Source organism: Culex pipiens, chromosome 2 (genome assembly GCF_016801865.2).
Source record: "Culex pipiens pallens isolate TS chromosome 2, TS_CPP_V2, whole genome shotgun sequence".
NCBI lineage: Eukaryota > Metazoa > Arthropoda > Insecta > Diptera > Culicidae > Culex > Culex pipiens.
Genome location: NC_068938.1, coordinates 68299499 through 68319729, shown reverse-complemented (window position 1 = coordinate 68319729; position 20231 = coordinate 68299499). Strand labels below are relative to the sequence as shown.

General features: G+C 33.2%; 1 protein-coding gene across 2 annotated transcripts in view; it reads left to right on the top strand.

Moving 5' to 3' along the window:
- Positions 1 to 19857, top strand: part of LOC120414078 (lachesin-like) — a 163202-nt gene extending 143345 nt beyond the window's left edge. For both annotated transcript variants that reach the window (XM_039575100.2, XM_039575101.2), the window contains exons 9-11: positions 12720 to 12911; positions 13225 to 13308; positions 17294 to 19857. In XM_039575100.2, the coding sequence (XP_039431034.1) occupies positions 12720 to 12911; positions 13225 to 13308; positions 17294 to 17373 (356 nt within the window). In that variant the 3' untranslated portion in view covers positions 17374 to 19857. The remainder of the gene's footprint in view (positions 1 to 12719; positions 12912 to 13224; positions 13309 to 17293) is intronic.
- The last annotated feature ends 374 nt before the right edge of the window (positions 19858 to 20231 follow it).

The window sequence follows — 20231 nt, the reverse complement described above, 5'->3', positions numbered from 1 at the left end:
AATTGTCAAATTGTCAAATTGTCAAATTGTCAAATTGTCAAATTGTCAAATTGTCAAATTTCAATTTCATTTTGACAATTTGGCAATTTGACAATTTGACAATTTGACATTTTGACATTTTGACATTTTGACATTTTGACATTTTGACATTTCACATTTTGACATTTTGACATTTTGACATTTTGACATTTTGACATTTTGACATTTTGACAATTTGACATTTTGACATTTTGACATTTTGACATTTTGACATTTTGACATTTTGACATTTTGACATTTTGACATTTTGACATTTTGACATTTTGACATTTTGACGTTTTGACATTTTGACGTTTTGACATTTTGACATTTTGACATTTTGACATTTTGACATTTTGACATTTTGACATTTTGACATTTTGACATTTTGACATTTTGACATTTTGACATTTTGACATTTTGACATTTTGACATTTTGACATTTTGACATTTAGACATTTAGACATTTAGACATTTTGACATTTTGACATTTTGACATTTTGACATTTTGACATTTTGACATTTTGACATTTTGACATTTTGACATTTTGACATTTTGACATTTTGACATTTTGACATTTTGACATTTTGACATTTTGACATTTTGACATTTTGACATTTTAACATTTTGACATTTTGACATTTTGACATTTTGACATTTTGACATTTTGACATTTTGACATTTTGACATTTTGACATTTTGACATTTTGACATTTTGACATTTTGACATTTTGACATTTTGACATTTTGACATTTTGAAATTTTGACATTTTGACATTTTGACATTTTGACATTTTGTCAAAACAATTAAAGAAAACAGTAAATTCGTCAATTGTTCAATCTGTTTGAGTCATGTCACTCCTGCACCACACTGCTAAGTGAATTTATGCTGATCGGAGATACAAATTAAGCACGCATACTTGTGCACAGCACTGGCGTGTGAGATACAACTGCCCTTCTAGTGTTTATGTTCCTGCTCAATGAAATTGAAACATTTCGACATTTTCCTGTGATGGTGTGCGTGAATTTTCGAGACCGTTCTATTCGGGAGGGATTTCCTCGCGATTTCAGCGTTGTCCCACACAGCTCAAATTGAGAGGGCCGCCCTCACGGATTTCTCGTTTGCGTGTACAAAAAAATCGAATGACCGAAATCTGAGAGAACTGCTCAATTGGAAATCAACTTAAGAATATCATTAGGACATTTTTTTTTTTTTTTACTGTGAACAGACACGGACCACTGCGACACTTGCGTATCTATTGTAGTATGATCTGTTCTCAGGTTTTCTGTTTTGCTGCTGTTTACAGCCTGCCGAACGATCGTCTTCCGTAGCGCTATTGTTTGAGCGAGACAGTATTGACGAATTATTCGAGCAGTTGCCCCCTCTCATTCCCCAGACCAATCCCCCAATGCCATGCCACACGAGCACGAGAGACCGATCCGAGGACGTGGAGATGAGCGAGATTGAGGGGAAATCTCGTTTATTTTTGACCCATCTAGAGATCGTTACCGATCATATAGCCCAATCTTCAGCTCGAATTTTGCCTGAGAGCATGTGACCGAGTCGAAAGTAGCATTTGAAGCTCTTCTCTGTGTACTGCTACAGAGTTCTTCAACGCTCAGACTCAGTCGCCAACAGATCGTCCGAGAGATTGGATGGGATGGGTTTTGGGGAGGTTTGGGACTTGACGAAGTCAATTCCCGCAGCAGCCGAATTCCCCTCTCGACCGCCACCTACCCCTTTTGCCTCGCCAGATGGGTTTCAAGCCATCGACCTTCCGCTTACAAAGCGAAACCCGTACCACTAGGCCACGGGAGCTCGGCATCATTAGGACATGGAAATCATGTTTTTTTTTTAATCACGGAAGCAATTTCTAATGGGAAAATAACGACAGTAATAAAATTAGGCTTCTTCTGCAAGTCTAAACTGTAATCAACAATGGCACCCATTAAAGGTGATAAAATCATTATCTGCAGACCTATAAAACACAAACTTCCACCCATCACTGAAAGTGAAACCAACAGAGTACAAAAAACAACAACAAAACATAGACAACGAAAGTGGCTTCCTAATTAACAACTTTTTATATTAATTCACCCTACATCAACAACGTTGTCCCAAATTGCCAAACGCTCGTCTTGTTTCACCTCAGTGGTCAGAATCTGGACGAGAGAAAAAAAAACAACCCAAACCATGATTTTCCTTTTTTCGTGGTAGCATAATAGCATGAAAAGAGCCCTCCTGGCAGAGCCAGGCAAGCGTTGATAATCCCCTTCAGCCACCCTCCTCGATGATAATGATGGCCATCGCCACCATAATGATGACAAAGGTATGCAAAATCATGCCCCCGCCAAAAACCGACACGACAATCACTCACAATATAGACAAGGTGCACAGTAAGAAAATTTAAAGTTAAAAAATGAAGAACCAAAATCATTTAAATTTGTGACTTTAAATAAAGTGATTATTTATACAATTATTTTTCACTGTGTAGCAAACCACCTCCGGCCATCTCCCGTTTTGGCCACGTGGAGTCTTTTGTTCGAGGATCCCCAACATGATTGAGAGCGAAAGTCAAAAAGCGACCACCTTTAACAAAACGCTGGAAAAGCGCAGACAAAAAAAGGTGGAAAACCTGGAAAAGTCCTCCTGTAATGAAAGATTCATTTTCCACCATTCCCCAGCACAATTGTTGACCCGCCAGCATCTTCTTGACGGGGCCAGCAGCTGCGCTGCAGTGACACTGGCAAATGGTTCGCTTTTGTTTGCGAATATTCTCAACATAAATTATAATTTATGAACTTGGATGGCCTTTTTCTCCCTTTTTTCTCTGAACTGGTCGGCGCCCTGAGGGTGGGAGTTTGTTCTTTTGTGGAGCTTGACGATGTTGGGTCACTTTGGGTTTTAGGCAAACACTTTATTAGTAGTGATTTTAAGAAATGTTTTTTTTAGTTTTTTTGATTGATATCAATTGAAAAAAAAATGTTTTTATTAACCAATTGTGAGTAAAAATCGATAAAGAAAAAAAAACAACATTTTGCAATCAACTGCATGAACTTTTGTTAACATATTACAATCGTATCGATTTTTCCTATTCTGATGCATGATGCCCAAATATATGACAACCTCAGATATTATCCAAACATAAACAATCCTCAAAACAAGCCCAAACAACCACCCAAAAACAAGAAGAATCGCCTCTTCATAACCTTGATAAATTGGACCTATAAAAATGTTAAGCATTTCTTTATTGATACTGAAGCGCCAGCCATAAATCAAAAGTTAAGAAAGTGGAGCCCCGGAAAATCATCTTCCACGCCCTCTGGCCACCAAAACCGGAAAAACAGCTTATCCCTTGATCCTAGACTTCCACTTCCAGCTCCGAAAGAATGCCAAGAGTTGTTCCGAGATTGTCCCCACACCTTACAGCCAGTGGTCAAACGGCAAACTTCTGTCTGCCTTGGGGCGGGGAAAGCAATCGTTTAGGTCCGACGATTTGCTCGTCGAACGAAAAGTGTCCCCACATGCTGGTGAGGGAACTGTCCACCCCGAAAGACTTGCCCGAGAAGAGGGTCTCGATTTATTTGCGTTATAAATGTGATTATCTTGTTTTATTTATGGTTCTGTTTTGGCTGGAAGACGTTCTGTTGGTTAAGGATACTTTTTTCGTTACTGCTTTTTGCCTGTTTATGTTTGGTTCTTGTGACTTTGGCGACGTGGTGACATAAATATTTATAAAAAAGTTAAACTTACTTTAGCTGCGAGCTCGAGTGCAGTTTCCTTAACTATGATCAATAGTTTTGCTGGAGTACACTTTCGTAGATCAGTGAACGGGTTTAGTTCTATACATTATATTCATGTTTTAATGCATTTGGAATCAAAATTAGAATGTTATTTACTTGTTGAGAAACGTTGGATATGAAATCTCTCAATGCTCAAAATGTCCCATTTGATGGAAAAGTGGAAAAAATATCGTCATGAAATAATGGTTAGATAATGCTCATGATTCCAGATTTGCCAGATTTTTTAACTAATTATTTAAAACTTTTAGCAAAAAAAAAATATCCAAAAATTTAAATAGCAAGCCATAGTCTCAACATTTGAATGAAAAAAGTGTTTCAAATAGAAGTTTATGCCACAATTTGCAAAAAAAATAGTAGTTTATGCAACAAGTTGCAAAAAGAGGATTTTTTCAGCACGAGTCGTACATTTATCCAACGAGGTTCACCGAGTTGGATAAATACGAAGAGTGCTGAAAAAATCAAGTTTTGCAACGAGTCCCATACAACATTTTTTGCAATTCCGAAAAACACCCATGGAGTGAAATTTTAAGTCAAATTTTCATGTATTTTGTCAATAAATCGTTTAAATCAAAAAAATGTTGAAAAGAGTTACTTTTAAGCATTTATTTTGAAAAGTGTTGCTATTCGATTCTGTTATTTTTGGTACAGAAAAGTAGGCTATTTCGTCGTTCAAGAATGACAGGAAAAGTAAGTAGTTTCACGACGGAATTGCAAAAAAGATTTTTTCAACACGAGTCGTCCATTTATCCAACAAGGTTTACCGAGCACTAGTATTTAAAGGCATTTAAAGGCATTCTGTTATTTTTGGTCATAAGCTTACAAAAAAAATTTAAGATTTGACAAAAACAAAAATCTTAGTGAAAAAAAAGATTTTCTCACAAATTCAAATGATTTTTGAATAAAGCCAAACATGCTAAAATGATTGTAGACGCAGGGGAATGCATTTTAAATTGAGGTTATCTGATTGCACTTAAATTTCACATAAATTTTTTATTTTGAAATTTTGAAGATTATTGAATAAATATATTTTGTCCCCCGATTTTTCATGCTGATTTTGAATGTGGAGGAAGGGGGAGAGGGGTGACTAAAACTTTTATAAATATGTTTACAAGCCTTACTGACTATTATGCCAAATTTAGCAATTTTGATGTGGATCTCGGTGGTTTAACGTGGAATCGCTGTATGGGGTCGTGCATAAACCACGTGGCCTTTTTTTGGAGAATTTTTGACCCCCCCCTCCCCCCTCATGGTTTTTCGTGGTTTCACGCCAACCCCCCCCCCCCCCCCCCTATATGACCACGTGGCTTTTTCCTCCCAGGTGAAAAATCTTAAAAAAAAACAAAATAAGTATAGATTTCAAAAATGTTTACCCACAAATGATGTACCGTCAGTGGTGGTGACTTTTGGTCAAAAAACGATATTACTGTTGTTATTTTAACACAATAAAAACATTTCAAATTATATCGAAATAAATAATGTTGAGGAATGCTCCTGAATTTACTAACATTTTCCCAGAATATGGCTAATATAATCACACCGTTCATAAATGCCAATCGTTTTAAAATTAACTCAAACTCACCCTTTAGAGGGGGTGACATTGGGTCAAATAGAAAACATTTTAATTTGTGTAGGTGCTATAACACCATTAAAACCAATTTAATAATATATATAAAAAAAAACATAAATTCACTTAAAAGTGTGAAAAAAGTATGATATCTCAAAGTTTAAGGTAAATAATAACAGTATAACAGTTTATTGAAATGGTACAGAAAGTAAAAAATACTCTCAACAAAACAAGCAACTTAGTAAAACATATGTATTCAAAATTGTGGAATTGCAGTGCAATTAATTGCATCCAGAATAAATATGCTTTAAGAATTAAAGCTATTTTGATATATAAACAGCATTCATGATTTAATATAAATGCGCTTTTAAATATTTTCTTAAAATCGAAATTAATTAAATAGAAAAGTTTTGTTTCAGGAAAAAAATATTTTCATTTTATTTTAAGGAAAATATCTAGTTATGAAAGCTCCTAGTTAATATTTATTTTATTCCAAACATTCATAAAAATCCAAACTAAAACAACTTTTCTTTTTAATTAAGCATGATTGATTCCAATGATTCAGTGTGTCCAAAAAAGTCGAGCTGTTTAATTTTTTTCTCCATACAAGAATCAGAGACAGGGACAAACATTCAATATTACGACCTTTTGAAATGTTAGTCTTATTTTTTTTTTAAATATTGATTTCGAAAAGATCGGAAAATTTCACGAAAGTTTTATTTATAAACATTCGTTTATTTATAAACATTGAAAATCGCACCATTAGTTGCTGAGATATCGACATAAGATCATTATTATGGGTTGTTTGGGTAGTAAACATCCATTTTTCTGTTTCAAAATCTTTGCATGGCAATATCTCAGCAACAAAGCAACAAAGAATTTTCTCAGCATTTCAAAAATATTTTTTTTTCAAAATTGGGCAAACATGGGCACTAATTTTTTTAAATCATTAACTGCAACTATTTTTAAAAAAAGTTACCTAAAAACAGCTATAACTTGAAAACGGTGCACTTTATGAAAATTTCACTAATGTACTTTTAGATGGCAAATTCGATTTTACATCGAAAAATAAAATTGAAATTAAGCTGCGGTCAATATTTCGATTTTTTTTAATCAGTATTGATTCAAAAATTCATAACTCAAACAACGATTTTTTGCCCGTTCTGAAATTTTCTGAAAAGTTGGCAAAATTCAAAAAAAAAATAAAAATAGTGTTTTTTGCAAATCATGTTTTAGTGACAAAAAGTGAAATTAAAAATCAGCAAAGTAAATTACCATTTATCATTTTTTTTTCAGTGTAGTCCTTATCCATACCTACAACTTTGCCGAAGACACCAAATCGATCAAAAATTTCCTCAAAAGATACAGATTTTTTAATTTTCATTGCTGCCAAATTTGTATGGAAATTATATGGACAAACTAATGATGCAAAATGGCTTGGGCACCAAAAAAGGTATCAGACGGATTAAAAAAATCAAAAATTAAAATTTAAGAATAAAGACCGATTTTGTATACAATTACTCGAAAATCGATTTCGTGTCTTTGGAAAAGTTGTAGACAACGCGCTAAAAATCATTCTTTTAGTCATGGACATCCAAATTGTTTAAGTCTTACTCTTACTTTTTTTTTTTTTTTCAATTCAATTTGGTTTTATTTGTGAATAATCCAAGTTACAATGAGTTCATTTAGGTATATAACAGAGTTTTGGTGTTCCTTTCAGCTGTGTTTTACATCGTAATTCAATCGAAAAATTATTACTTATAACTATGGAATTGACAAGAGTAAGAAAAAGTTTTCAAAAAACATACAGTTACTCTTACTTTAAGAGCTAAAATTTGGAATTTATTTTACATTTTTTTTCAGTTGTTTAAATAGGCAATTATCTACGATTTAAGATTTTTGATCCAACTTTTGGTTGCTGAGATATTACCTCAAAATAAATACAAAAAATATTAAATAAGTTAATTTTTCAATCTTTTCAATATCTTTGAAATTATTAACACTGGGACGCCCAACGCATGTCCAATATACACGGATGCCAAAGCCTCCCTAAAACGTTGGAACGGTGACTTCAACTCACAGGTTTTCGGGCTTGTCTCCGCGGATTTTCGTGCGATTTTTTACTAGAGCAAACAAAAGTTGGAACGACGTTTTTGATCGCATAAATTACAGATTTGATCAAATCGAGTTCTGCAAAGTTTAAGGATCATCTAGACATCCTTATAATTCACTCAAAAAAAATGTCCCGGTTGGTTGAGTTATGCCCGAGAACCAGCGAGTTGAAAATACCGTTCCATCTTTTTTAAGGAGTTTTATTTATGTTGATCTTTAACGTTATTGTTTTGAAATTTATTTCACAAATTGATATCGGCATTTAAAAATTAAGTGACTCTTTAAAACTTAAATTATTTTAATGTGTCTATATATTTGAGTGGTTTTATCTCAAATATGAAGTTGAGGGTATAGTATATTTTCTCAGCTTAAAAAAACTAATATTTTCAGGAAAGGGCACCTTTGGCCCCTATTTTTTCAATCTTTAAATTAATTGAGAAACAAAAACAATGTTTGCTTGAAGCTCGTTTTTTTTTTCTCTAAAAATCTAAAATGTTTGCCCATGTTTCTCTTTGGCTCAAGAGATGGTCCCTATTAACATAAAAAAAAAACTAAAAAAAAAATACCTGCAACTTTGACGATGGATAGTAAACGTGTATTTTATGAAATGTTATGTAATATAACAATCCGAATTGTGTAGCCCATGAAATAAGGAATATATTTTAGACCAAAATATTCATCAAATTTTTTGATGAATCTTAAAGTATGTATCGTTCGTTTTTTCGTTACTGGTTATTTTTTAATGTTAGACGTTTCACTTGCAAATGAGGTAGTGAAACTGAAATTTTGCGCGATAATCCTGAAATTGGGGTTTTTAGTTTCTTTGTACCTAAAAAATATTGAATGAGAGAGGAGATACAAGATATCTTGAGTTTGTTTTAAGCGTCAAAAGGAAATCTTTCGATTAAGATTCTTCGATTACTCATAGGACCAGCTACGGTAATTAGCTAAGATCTGAGATTTTGAAAATAATTTTTTTTTTGCAGAGAATCATTTTTAGACACTTCATTTATAATACATATTTAGTTTTTTGCCTTGTTACGAAAATCTTATAAAATTGTCAGCAATATTTATTTTTTAAAGTTGTTCCAAAATAGAACTATCGAAGACTACATCAACTTTCAATGCAAATTTGCAAGCACATTTTTAGCTACTTGATACCATCAACAAAAAAATGAAATTGTGTTTACATTTTGGTACGCATTTTTTAGGGTATATTAACTTTGGATACTGTCACTTTATTTTTTAACAGCTTTTAAACTTTTGCAAGACGTAGTTACATAAGTATTAAAAAGTGTACATTCAATAACAGGCTCAAAGTATTGATATGAATCTGCCGAAATATATAATTCAATATTGAATTGGAAAATATTATGACATTGAAATATAAGTAATAATTTTAAACACAATAATTGTATGGCTTTGAAGTGTAACAAAAAATGTATGCATATAGATAAATTCAAAGCGCGTATTTTTTTGTTTTTTTTAAGAAAAGTTTTTTTTTAAAGGCCACGTGGTCAGCCGTCGACCCCCCCCCTCCCCCCCATGGCTTTTCATGGTTTTTTTCGGTCGGATTTCGGACCCCCTCCCCCCCCCTAAGGAGACCACGTGGTTTATGCACGACCCCTATTGCAAATTAAACTAAAATTGAAGCATGAGTCGAAACTTTTCAAATTAAACTACTAAAGTTGTTCTTACAAAAATGCATAGATATTCTAAGACATCTTTGAAATCTTTTTTCAATAACAGTTGGACAGTTGGAATAATTAAAGAACTTATAAAACATTTTTCAAATGTTTGAAATATAATTCGACAGGAATTGGAGTAGAATGATTTTTGACTTATGTTTATTTGATTTTATTTATTTCGTTGTTTAAGCTTAACTTGTGCACAGTTATCTATGGGGGACAGAGTTTGCAGGCACCTTCACCTCATTATCATTATCATAATCATTATCATTATCATTATCATTATCATTATCATGATCATTATCATTATCATTATCATTATCATTATCATTATCATTATCATTATCATTATCATTATCATTATCATTATCATTATCATTATCATTATCATTATCATTATCATTATCATTATCATTATCATTATCATTATCATTATCATTATCATTATCATTATCATTATCATTATCATTATCATTATCATTATCATTATCATTATCATTATCATTATCATTATCATTATCATTATCATTATCATTATCATTATCATTATCATTATCATTATCATTATCATTATCATTATCATTATCATTATCATTATCATTATCATTATCATTATCATTATCATTATCATTATCATTATCAAATCTTTAGAATAGGCCTGAATCTTCCATTACAAAACAATAACTAAACATGATAAATGCATTGGCTCAAATTTTGTGGGGGCCAAAAAAGCTATTTTGTGTCATTGGTCCACCCATACAAGTCCCCATAAAATTTTGGCTGCTGTCCATACAATCATGGTACGTGAATATTCGGAAATCGGTTATGTTCAAAAATCGGTGATGAGTGAATTTTCTGATCAATTGATTTCTGATTGGTGTCTTCGGCAAAGTTGTAGGTATTGTTTTGAACTTTTGAGAAAAAAAATTGGTACACTGTCGATTTTTTAATTAACTTTCCCAAAATAAGTATTGTTGATTTTCGAATTTTTTTATATGTTTTAGAGGACAAAACCCCGCAACTTTTAAGCTATAGAGAAGTATGGTTAAAAAAATCTGCTGCCGAGTTATGAATTTTTGAAAACATAGTGATTTTTGGAAAAAAAAATGAAATATCATGAAAAATGAAATTTGAAGGCTCCGTTTTCAAGATTAAGCCACCGAAAGTTTGATTTAAGCCAAATATTAGCAGTTTTTCGATTTTTAAAAATAGTGACCATGAGTGACCATTTCTGAAAATATTTTTTTTATCGAGTTTAAAAAATTTGCTATAAAATTGTCTAAAAGACATTGACGATTGGACCTCTGGTTGCTGAGATACAGCGGCTTAAAAAAAATAAACAGGGAAATTGAAGTTTTTCGAATGTCGATATCTCAGCAACTAATGGTCCGATTTTCAATGTTAAAACATGAAACATTCGTGAAATTTTCCGATCTTTTCGGATACCGCGGGTATCTCTTGCGATTTTCCAAAATTTTCATTTTTTCTTGTCACTCTAATGCATATGAAAATATTAAAAATGAATGAAGAACTCCACAATAAGCTAGAAGTAATGTTTTTCTTAGAACAAAAGTGGCTTAAAATGACCTTCTGAACACAATTAAATAAACTAAGTGCTAAGTGAAAATTCTCTTGTAAGTGTTCTCAATTATAATTTTATCAAATTTTTAGTTTTCTGCTTTAAGAGCAGTCACAAGATACGATAGTCAAAAATTGCTTGCAAAACAAGTTTTTATTTCTCTTTTGGAACAACTTTCCCTGGCCACCAAGAATGTGTGGGTGGTTGGCGAAAATCATCGTCGATTTGCCAAAAGAAAAAAGAAAACTTTCGCCAAGTCACCAGAAAGTTTCGGCCGCCTTTTTTTTGCGTGTTCCCTTTTTATTACTACCTCGCTAGCAAATGTGTCAAACTCTTTCCTACAACCAATGATTTTCAATAAAACCTAATTGCTTTTTGCACACCAAAGTCACCCACATACACACACCGGCTGCGGCTGCAATCTCGTGCGCCACCCAAAGGTGACATCTGGTGGTTCGGGATGAGAAGAAAGATGAATTTGCCGGAAAAGTCCAACTTTCGCTTAAGGGGAAAACTTGCCGGTTTATCGATTTTCAAGACGACGAGGATTGTGTCGTTGTGCGCATAAATTTTGAGGGGTTTTTTGGCAAACAATTTTTGAATTTATAATCAATCGGCGAAGGGGCACACTGTTTGTTTGCGCTTAAAGTTTGCTCAACATTAGGGTAAAGTCAACAAGTGAAAATCAATTTGTTTATTTAGTGAGATGGTCATTTTTCACTTGAGTGGAGGTTGGTGACCATGAAACATTCCGTCATAAAAAAAAAACTTAGTTGAATCGTGAATTGAACGAACTTCCGCTAACAGGAAAGCCATAAATATTCGCATTCCGTAACGAGATGGGTGGAACAGGTCCAATTGAAGCGACATCAATTAATTATGAAGACCTAATTTAAACTTCTTTTCGAAACGACAAGTCGTCCAGGGGCGGAAGAAAACGGTTCAAGAGCAATGCCAACAATCCACGTGGAAAGTCACTGTGCTTCGTGCCGGAAAAAAGAGGCAAACGCGAATTTTCATCCCTCCTCCTTTTCTGGGAGTGCTTTGTGGGTGGTGCTGATGACGGACGGCTAAGCCACCGCTGAGCATAACCTCAAACAACCCCAGCAAGTAGATGAATGTCACTAGAGATTTTTATCGCTGATTTCACGTGAAAAGAAAATTTCCTCCCCCACCGTTCTCCACTTTCCGCAATTGAGCACTTGTTGTCGTTTGCCGTTTTGTTATTATTATTACTCTTAATAATCATATTTCATTCAACTGCCACCATCATTGTGATGCTGTGTGTGTGTCAAACCCCCCGCCGAACCGAGCTTCATTGTTTGGGTAAATAAAGGAAGGAGGAAGCGCTGCAGGTGTGATGGGAAAAATATGCTTCGTTGGGTCGCGATCCAAACCGGCAATGTGGCCACGGGGCTTCTCCCAATTGGGAGAACCACACAACGACAACCGACGACGACGAACAACAATCCTCGGAGGTTTTTCTTTAAATTTTGAACAACCGTACCGCATCAACAGTGGCCGGAATTCAGCTGGGAAATTTTGTGGAGTAAATATTGGAATTAAAATTTAGGATTTTCGCTAGATTGCGTGGGAGTTTGGGAGAGGATCGATGAGATGGAGGTTTGAGACCAGGGTGACCAACACGAGAAAAAGCGGGAAAAACTCAAGAATCAAGGAAATTCGACTGACACCAGGGAAATATTTTAAGTTGACTAAAAATTCAACAAACTTTTGTTTGAAAAAAATGCATTATGTCTATTTCGAGCTCATTTCCTTCAGAGCAAATCTCCACGAAACCTCAAGGTTAATTACCACATATGTCCATGATGAAATATTGCCAAATGTATAATCTCTAAACCCCCGTTTTATCACAATCAAAAACCCTTAAAACTACTCAACAACTCATCAAATCTAAACTCTCATCAACCCCTCACTTCTCCTCTCTTTCAGTATCCAACCCACCCACAACCTCACCGGGTCCCCCCACGACGGAAGCGCAGGACTTTTGGGTCAACAGTGCCGGCCGAAACAACGATTCCCTGCCCGGGCTGCACCATCACGGTGGCAATGGGCCCGGGGGAGGCTCCGGCCAAAACGGCCAGCATCATCCCAATTCGTATTCCGTGCACGTGGTTGATAAAAGTAAGTGCCACTTCCAGCCGGGAGAGAATTCCCTGGGAGTGTGAATCATCATCGTCATTAGTGGCGAGGAGGTCACTTTTCCCTCTACCTTCCGACAAAACCCCGGAAAACACACTAAGCTGGTAACAATTTAGAGGGAGGCACTTTCTAGAACCATATGTAATCCCTTTAGGGGGCCATCAACACCTAATTGAATTAAATTTACACTTGAGAGAAGAAACTTTTTTGCCAGCTTAGTCCGGGCTGTTTGAATTCGGTGGATTTCGTGTTCACTTATTTCGGTATTTTCTCTTTACTCACTCTTGCGAAACAGATTCCAACCTGAACGAGATTGACCGGTCCGAGCAGAACTCGAAGGTTATCTACTGGGCGACCAACAGCAATGGAAGCAGTAGGGGTAAGTAATCGATCTGACAGAGGAAGTCGATTAGAATTGAAGTGATAGCGGGATTTCAAATTTTTGCTTAACGCAACCGATTTTTGGATATGTTGCTCAATTGTTCAAATATGCAAAATTAATTATGTATCACAATATCTCTTGATAGTCCAAAACTTTACAAATCCAAGTTTTGATCAATAAGTACTCTATAAGATTATTGATTTTATTGATTTTCACATATAGTTAAGAATATTAATTTTTTGACCATTCTTGACCATCCTTTTTTGCTGAACTAAATAGATTTGCTTCATATAAATTGAAAACAGGACTATGGTTCATGAGAAACAGATTCTTAAACAGGAAAAAATGCCTATTTTATCATAAAAACGTCAAATTTTGAAATCACTCCATTGGATTTAAGGATCACATTATAATTATTTCGTTCTGAAAAAGGTCCAAATAAAGTTATCTAAGAATTTTTCACAGTAAGGCTTGATTACAAAATAATGTAATTATGTAAATTCTCTAGAATTCCGCACTTTTCGCAAATTGTTTAATTTGTTTATATTTTTAAACTAGGATTAAACTTTGTTCACGTATTCTCTATGTCAAAAAAAGCCTTTTTTGTTGAGCCTAACTATTCAAAAGGTACCGGGGTGACTTTGATAGATTTAACTAAATTCATACGTTATGGTATGGAATCATGGTGGAGAAATGTTCAAAGTACTTCAAGAAGAAATTTACTCAAACTGTGGGAAGTTCAATTTTTTTTTAACTATGGTGAAGAAAATGTTGATTAATAGCATTATTTTAATATTCTCAGAGTGTCTAGATTTTCTAAATGAAAATGAGCTCGATTCGAAAAACGGAATGAATTTTCGTATTCTGTGGACAATTATTTTGACACACAATTCTAAAAAATCTCCAAATTTATCGGCATTTTCAGTAGTTCAAACTTGAAATAAAACTTTTTATCTGTGCTTGGAATTTAGTTTGAAATTCAATATGAATCGATAATGTTATAAACAAAACATGTTTTGAGGATGGTTTTGGCAAAATTCCGACTTAAAAAAAATTACCTAATTTATATTATTTATTTTGTAAAATAGTCAAAAACTTTAGATGAAACATAAGTGTCACAGGATGGTACATTGGACGCTTACGTTTTAAAATTTGAAAACCTTAAATCCGATTTTAATAAGCAAAACTATGTTCATCAAAGTCACCTTGGAGTTCAAAATAAGAATATTCAAAGCAAATATTTTTCTAAGCACTATTGAAAAATCGATTTTTTAAAGCAAGTGCATGGACCTTGTGTTGCCTACATCAGTACATGTTTAAAAATAATTATCTCGAGACAAACCTTACCAGTTAGAAAATATACCAAATTTTGTTTAACCCTATCAATGTCACCTCGGTTAACGGTATAACAAATAAATAAGGGCCGTTCTGAAATGTTAGCATGGTTCTGATATTTTTTTCATGAATGATTGGAATTTTTTTTAAAAGATTTAATTTTTTATCATCGAAAATCAGAAAAAAAAAGTTGCCTAGATTTTTCTCAATTATATTTCATTGCAATATTCTACTCTGGCAGCTATTTTTCCGAGTTTTACATTCATTCTAAAATCTTCAGAAGTTGGCACTATAACCATTTCGAAAAATATATACTTTTTTCTAAAAAAACAAAATCCACAAATCTGCCCACCATTGAAAAAACGGCTAATATCCACTTTTGGCAAAAACGAGATATTAGCACCAGGTGGTAGAGGATGTTCCAATGCATCTGCAAATGCATCCGATGCAAAAAACCAAACGGCTCATATTCCACTCTTATGGAAAATTGCCTTGACGAAGATTTTGTGACAAAAACTAAAACGCGTTTTTCTCGCAATACTTGATTTGGCATAATAGTCATAGCCTAATTTTCAATCATGGGCAGAAATAGTCCTCCTAAAAATCTATATGTTTCATCAAGTGTAATTTTTGATTGCAAAATGATATAAAAATAAAAAAATGGTTTTGAGTATTCAATGTTTTTAAGCCAACAATTTAAATAAAAAAGGAAAGAAATTGATGCTGAAGACAACAAATCGATTTGAAAATCCCTACGGCTTTTGAGAAACATTTGGTACAAATTCCAAAAACATTTTCTTTCAATTTGAAATTTCAAGATATTTTTTCGGGACCGAAAGTTTAAGCTGATGTTTAAGATAATGCAAAAATTGATACCAGAGTCATGTTTTTTTGAAAAAAAAATGATTTTTGTTAAGATCGAAAAATGGTAAAAAAATTTAAAAATTCATTTTAAAGTGCTCAAACTTGTAATCGAAAATGGCTTCAAATTTATTTGATTAAGTGTAACAATAAGTTATAACTAGGGCTAGTGATTTTTCACGGCGAAAAATTGGAATTACGTGGCATGCCAATTTCAAAACATTGGAATTTCACGGCGTTTTCGCGGTACTCAAAAATTTGCCTAGAATTAACGCAAAATTGTGTTATTTAAGAGTAGTTGTGTACAGGAAAATTACTGCAATAGTAAGCAGTTGTTTAAGATATAAATATTATCCTCTGACACAAAGTATTTAAGACAGTAAAAAAATGGTGGGCTCAATTTCATGAAATTTTGCAAACTTTTTACTACAGAAATTTACGATTAAACTATCCCAATTTTACTGATATTTTTCAAATTTAATTTGCTAAACTGTTCTGCAGTTTCTTTGCAGTTTTGAAAATCGTCCGTTCACATTTTTTTGTGAAATGTTAGTCAAAATTGTATTATCAAATTGTATTATCCAAGGCATGTTATAACCAAAGCTTATTTCGCTGGAATTTTTCGTAAAAAATTGTAATGAACAATATTTTCGAAAATGAGTTTCAAAATGCCTGTTAAAATTCTTGTAGATTTGCTGAATAAAAAAACTCGATGTTCAAATACACTTAGGAACAGTTGGTTAAATAATTAATAAGAATTTCGCGGTATTTCACGGTATTAACGAAATTTCACGCTCAAGGGCAAATTTCACGGATGACGCGGCTTTCGCGAAATCGCGAAAAATCACTGGCCCTAGTTATAATCATTTTCAAGTCAACGTTTCCAAAAATGTAAATTTTTTGCAGGTCAAAAATATTTCATAAGGGAAACATATTTTTCAAAAGCAGAAATGATTTCTTACAACTTTTTTCAAAATAAGTTGGATTAGTTTTTTTCAGTGTAAATAAGCCATATTTTTTAATTTCACGGTAACTCGGAATTTTTTGGTCACTTTTCAAAGTTTTTTATCTTTTCGACAAAAATTAGTTTAAGTTTTCTATGAAAATGTATCTTACAGCAGACCGATTAATAAATTTTTGAAGGAATATGTTGCAAATTTTCTCAGCCTTAAAAAAATGTTCATGAAATATTTTTGCATTCCAAAAGTTGAACATTTTTTGGAAAATTTGACCAAAACTATTCAAATAAAAAAAACGAAGCCCCCATTTAAATTCTGTTGAAGATATATGTTCGATATTTTCCAAATGCAATATTTTTTTCAAAAATTCATCACTTTGGAACCATATTCTGCACCATGCTTAAATCAAATGTTGAATCGTAGGCTTGTAATTTAAATTTCTGTATTTTTATTTTTTTGCCCACCTCTCAACTTTGGTCAGAGCCGAGGGACATAAACTTCAAAAATATTTGCAACGGCCTTACGTCATGTTATATTCCTCACAATACACAATATTTAATTCTGAATCTAATTTAAAAATAAAAAAATATAAGTTTGTGTTCAAAATTCTATAATGAAATAGAAAAGTTTTTGTTACATTTACATTTAAATGACCTTATGAAACCATAAAACTGGCATACAACATTTTTATATTTCCATTGAGTCTTACTATCATAATTCATCATACAGTTATGTTGAATTCAAACATCTTTTATAGTTATCATGTTCCAAACATAACCTAAAACTAAAATTTTCTTCATTATCATTCTATCCTTTTTGCTTTCCAGCTGCTCACAACCTTCTGTCCAGTGTCGCGGCCAGCACGGTCCTGCTGTTGGCATCACTGGTGAAGTACACCGCCCACTAATGGGACAATCTCGTCACGGACCAGACCAGACGACTGCTCCACTAGATTTGCTAGAATCCTTTCCCGACAAATCCAAACACTGGCTACCAGATGGAGCTCCAGCTAATAGCTATACACGAGAGGGGGATGAACTACACAATACAGCAGGACAATGGTATTTAGAAGGGGGAGGACGAGAGAGAACGAGTAACGAAGTTAGAGAAGGGACAACTATGATACTATAAATATTTATTGAAACATGTATAACTGAAAGCAGGGTTTATCAAACATATATACTGAAGTATTAAGAATATAACAATATATATATTAGTAAGCGTTGGTAGCATCAACTAATATATCAACTAGCAAATTTGAATTAAACAAACAGCAGCAGCAGCAGCGAAATACAGGACGAACTAGCAATTAATTTCCACACACAAAACCAGGAAAAATGAGTGGGGAAAAACAATTTGCTTGCGGAACCGGAAACTGTTGATAGGATATTTTAAGCTGAGTTTGATGCTCCATCGTTCAGGCACGCCAACAATAACAATCTGCGTAGATCCTTTCCCGGTAATGCAATATTTTCATAAATCTCACATTTTTAATTGTTTCTCCTCACCGCACTCCATCCGTCCCGTCCTCTGTATGCAAATTTTCTCAAATTGGATTTAAATTTTGTTGACTTGGCCAACTTCCACCGGCACTCACACACACACACTCACAAGTTTTTCGCCAGTTTGGTTCAATTTCACGGGAAGCGATTACAAGGGGATTCTGCTGAGCTGGACCAGGTTCCCGGAGAAAAGCTACTCATCATTATTCCCCGTTTTCTCCGGGCAGGTCCTGGCAACTGAGTTCGAGTTGTGGGAAAATTGCGAAATTTAGTTCCGGAAAAGAGCTTATTGGATTTCAAACGTGGTCGGTTGGCCTGATCGATGGGCGGGAAATTGTCCGGAAAGGGATGGGAAAAGAAACGGTACGTTTGCTGTAGAGTTTAGAGGAAATTAAAAGGTTGATTGTTGTTGCAGGTAAGGTATTTTTTTGGTTTTGTTTTTTCGGATGCATATAGGGCAGAATGTAAAATAGTTGAAAACTGTAATCTTATCCGAACATGGTCCAGTATAATCGAAGAAGGTCGCAAGAGCTTAAGTGTTGATTTTAGACATTTTATCAAACCGTGATGGTGGGGGATGTTCAAGGTGGAAGATGACGTTCTTTCACACTTTGTGAAAAAAATTTTTTTGTGGTTTTGTGCTCAACTAATTATCATTTTTCAGCATAGATCGTGGAAAAAACAAAAAGATACCAGTGATTTATTTTTCAAATATAAAATAAAACTTTTTTATTATATAATATATCATAAAAAAATAACAATCAATCATGTTAAGTTCTAAACGGACTTTTCGAACAAAAACAAATCATTTTTAATCCGTTTTATTACACTTCATTTTGACATTTTACCTAGCTGAGCAATTCTCTTGCATGGGGACCATCCATAAACCACGTGGACACTTATTTGGAAATCTCGATTTAAATAAATTAATAATTTTAAAAATCGAAAATTTAAAATTTACACAATTACTTCCGATTAAGAATTGAATTTTACATTTAAAAATGATTTTGGGATTTTTTCGTGTTCATTTTCGATACCTTAAAAAATATTGTTTTTTTTTTTTCAAAAATTAAGACAAGACCAGACATAAAATGTCCGTCAAACCCTATAGCTCAAACGTTGGCACTTTTTGTCTACTAAACAAAAACAAAAGGAAAACGAATAGGGTAGAGTTTGTCAAAAACGATTTTTTGGTGATAAAAAGTTATTAAAAACAAAAATGGGAAATTTGTTTTAGCGTAACTATTTTGTCTGAAAAGTCCTAAACCTAAAACTTTTCCCTAATATTCCAACTCAATCAGAAAACCCCTTCTCGAGGAAAAACCCTCAAATTTGTATTGAAATTTTTGTGAAAAAAAAAACAAATAATGCTAAATTACTTTTTTCGACATAAGGAACCGATGATGGACAAAGCGTCATGCAAATAAAAAATACAAAAATGAATATAAGCATTAATTTTTGTAAAATTTTAGAGAACTGTTCATCTATGAGAACAGTTCAGGGTTCAAAACTACAATTATATCAAAGTTTTCTGTTTTTATCAAAAAGTCAAATATTTTAAATTAGATTTTTTTTTTCGGAAAGCAAAGTTTTTATTGGTTTCCAATTTATGATCGATATTTTGTAATTTTTTTTGTCGCTCAATGCGTTGATTTTGAAATGAATTGAAACTTTCAAATTTTCAAGTTAAATTCTTTTTTATGATAAAAATAATAACAATGATAAAAAACACATATTTTATTTGTTAAGGAGTTACAAATAAATTAACTTTCAACAATTTTCAGGATTCATAATTTTCTCATCTGATGTCTAATTCGATGACATATTTCTCTTCGAAATACAACCTAAAAACCTCCCGATTTAAAAGATAAATTTATGTCTTTCCAGACGCAATCTGAACATTCAATTATCAGTTTTAAACCATTAAAAATGTCTCGTGAATTAATTCCATAAAAGTTGACAAAAATAACAAATTAATACTGTGTTTTGTTATATGCTTTTTTGAGTAGTCAGTTCTAAAGAAATTAAGAGTATTTTTTGAAAGGTCCTATAAACATAAACTCTAGAATTTTTGATTTAAAATTTGAGCGACATTTGAAATTCATAAATAAATTTACTGTGTTTTTTTAACGGTACTGTTAGCATAAATAAATATTGTTTTTGTTAAATTCAATATGGGTAATTCTCTACCAACTCACACGAAATCGGGAAAAGTTGCCCTGACCCCGTGAAACTTTGTCCTATGGGGTAACTTTTGTCCCTG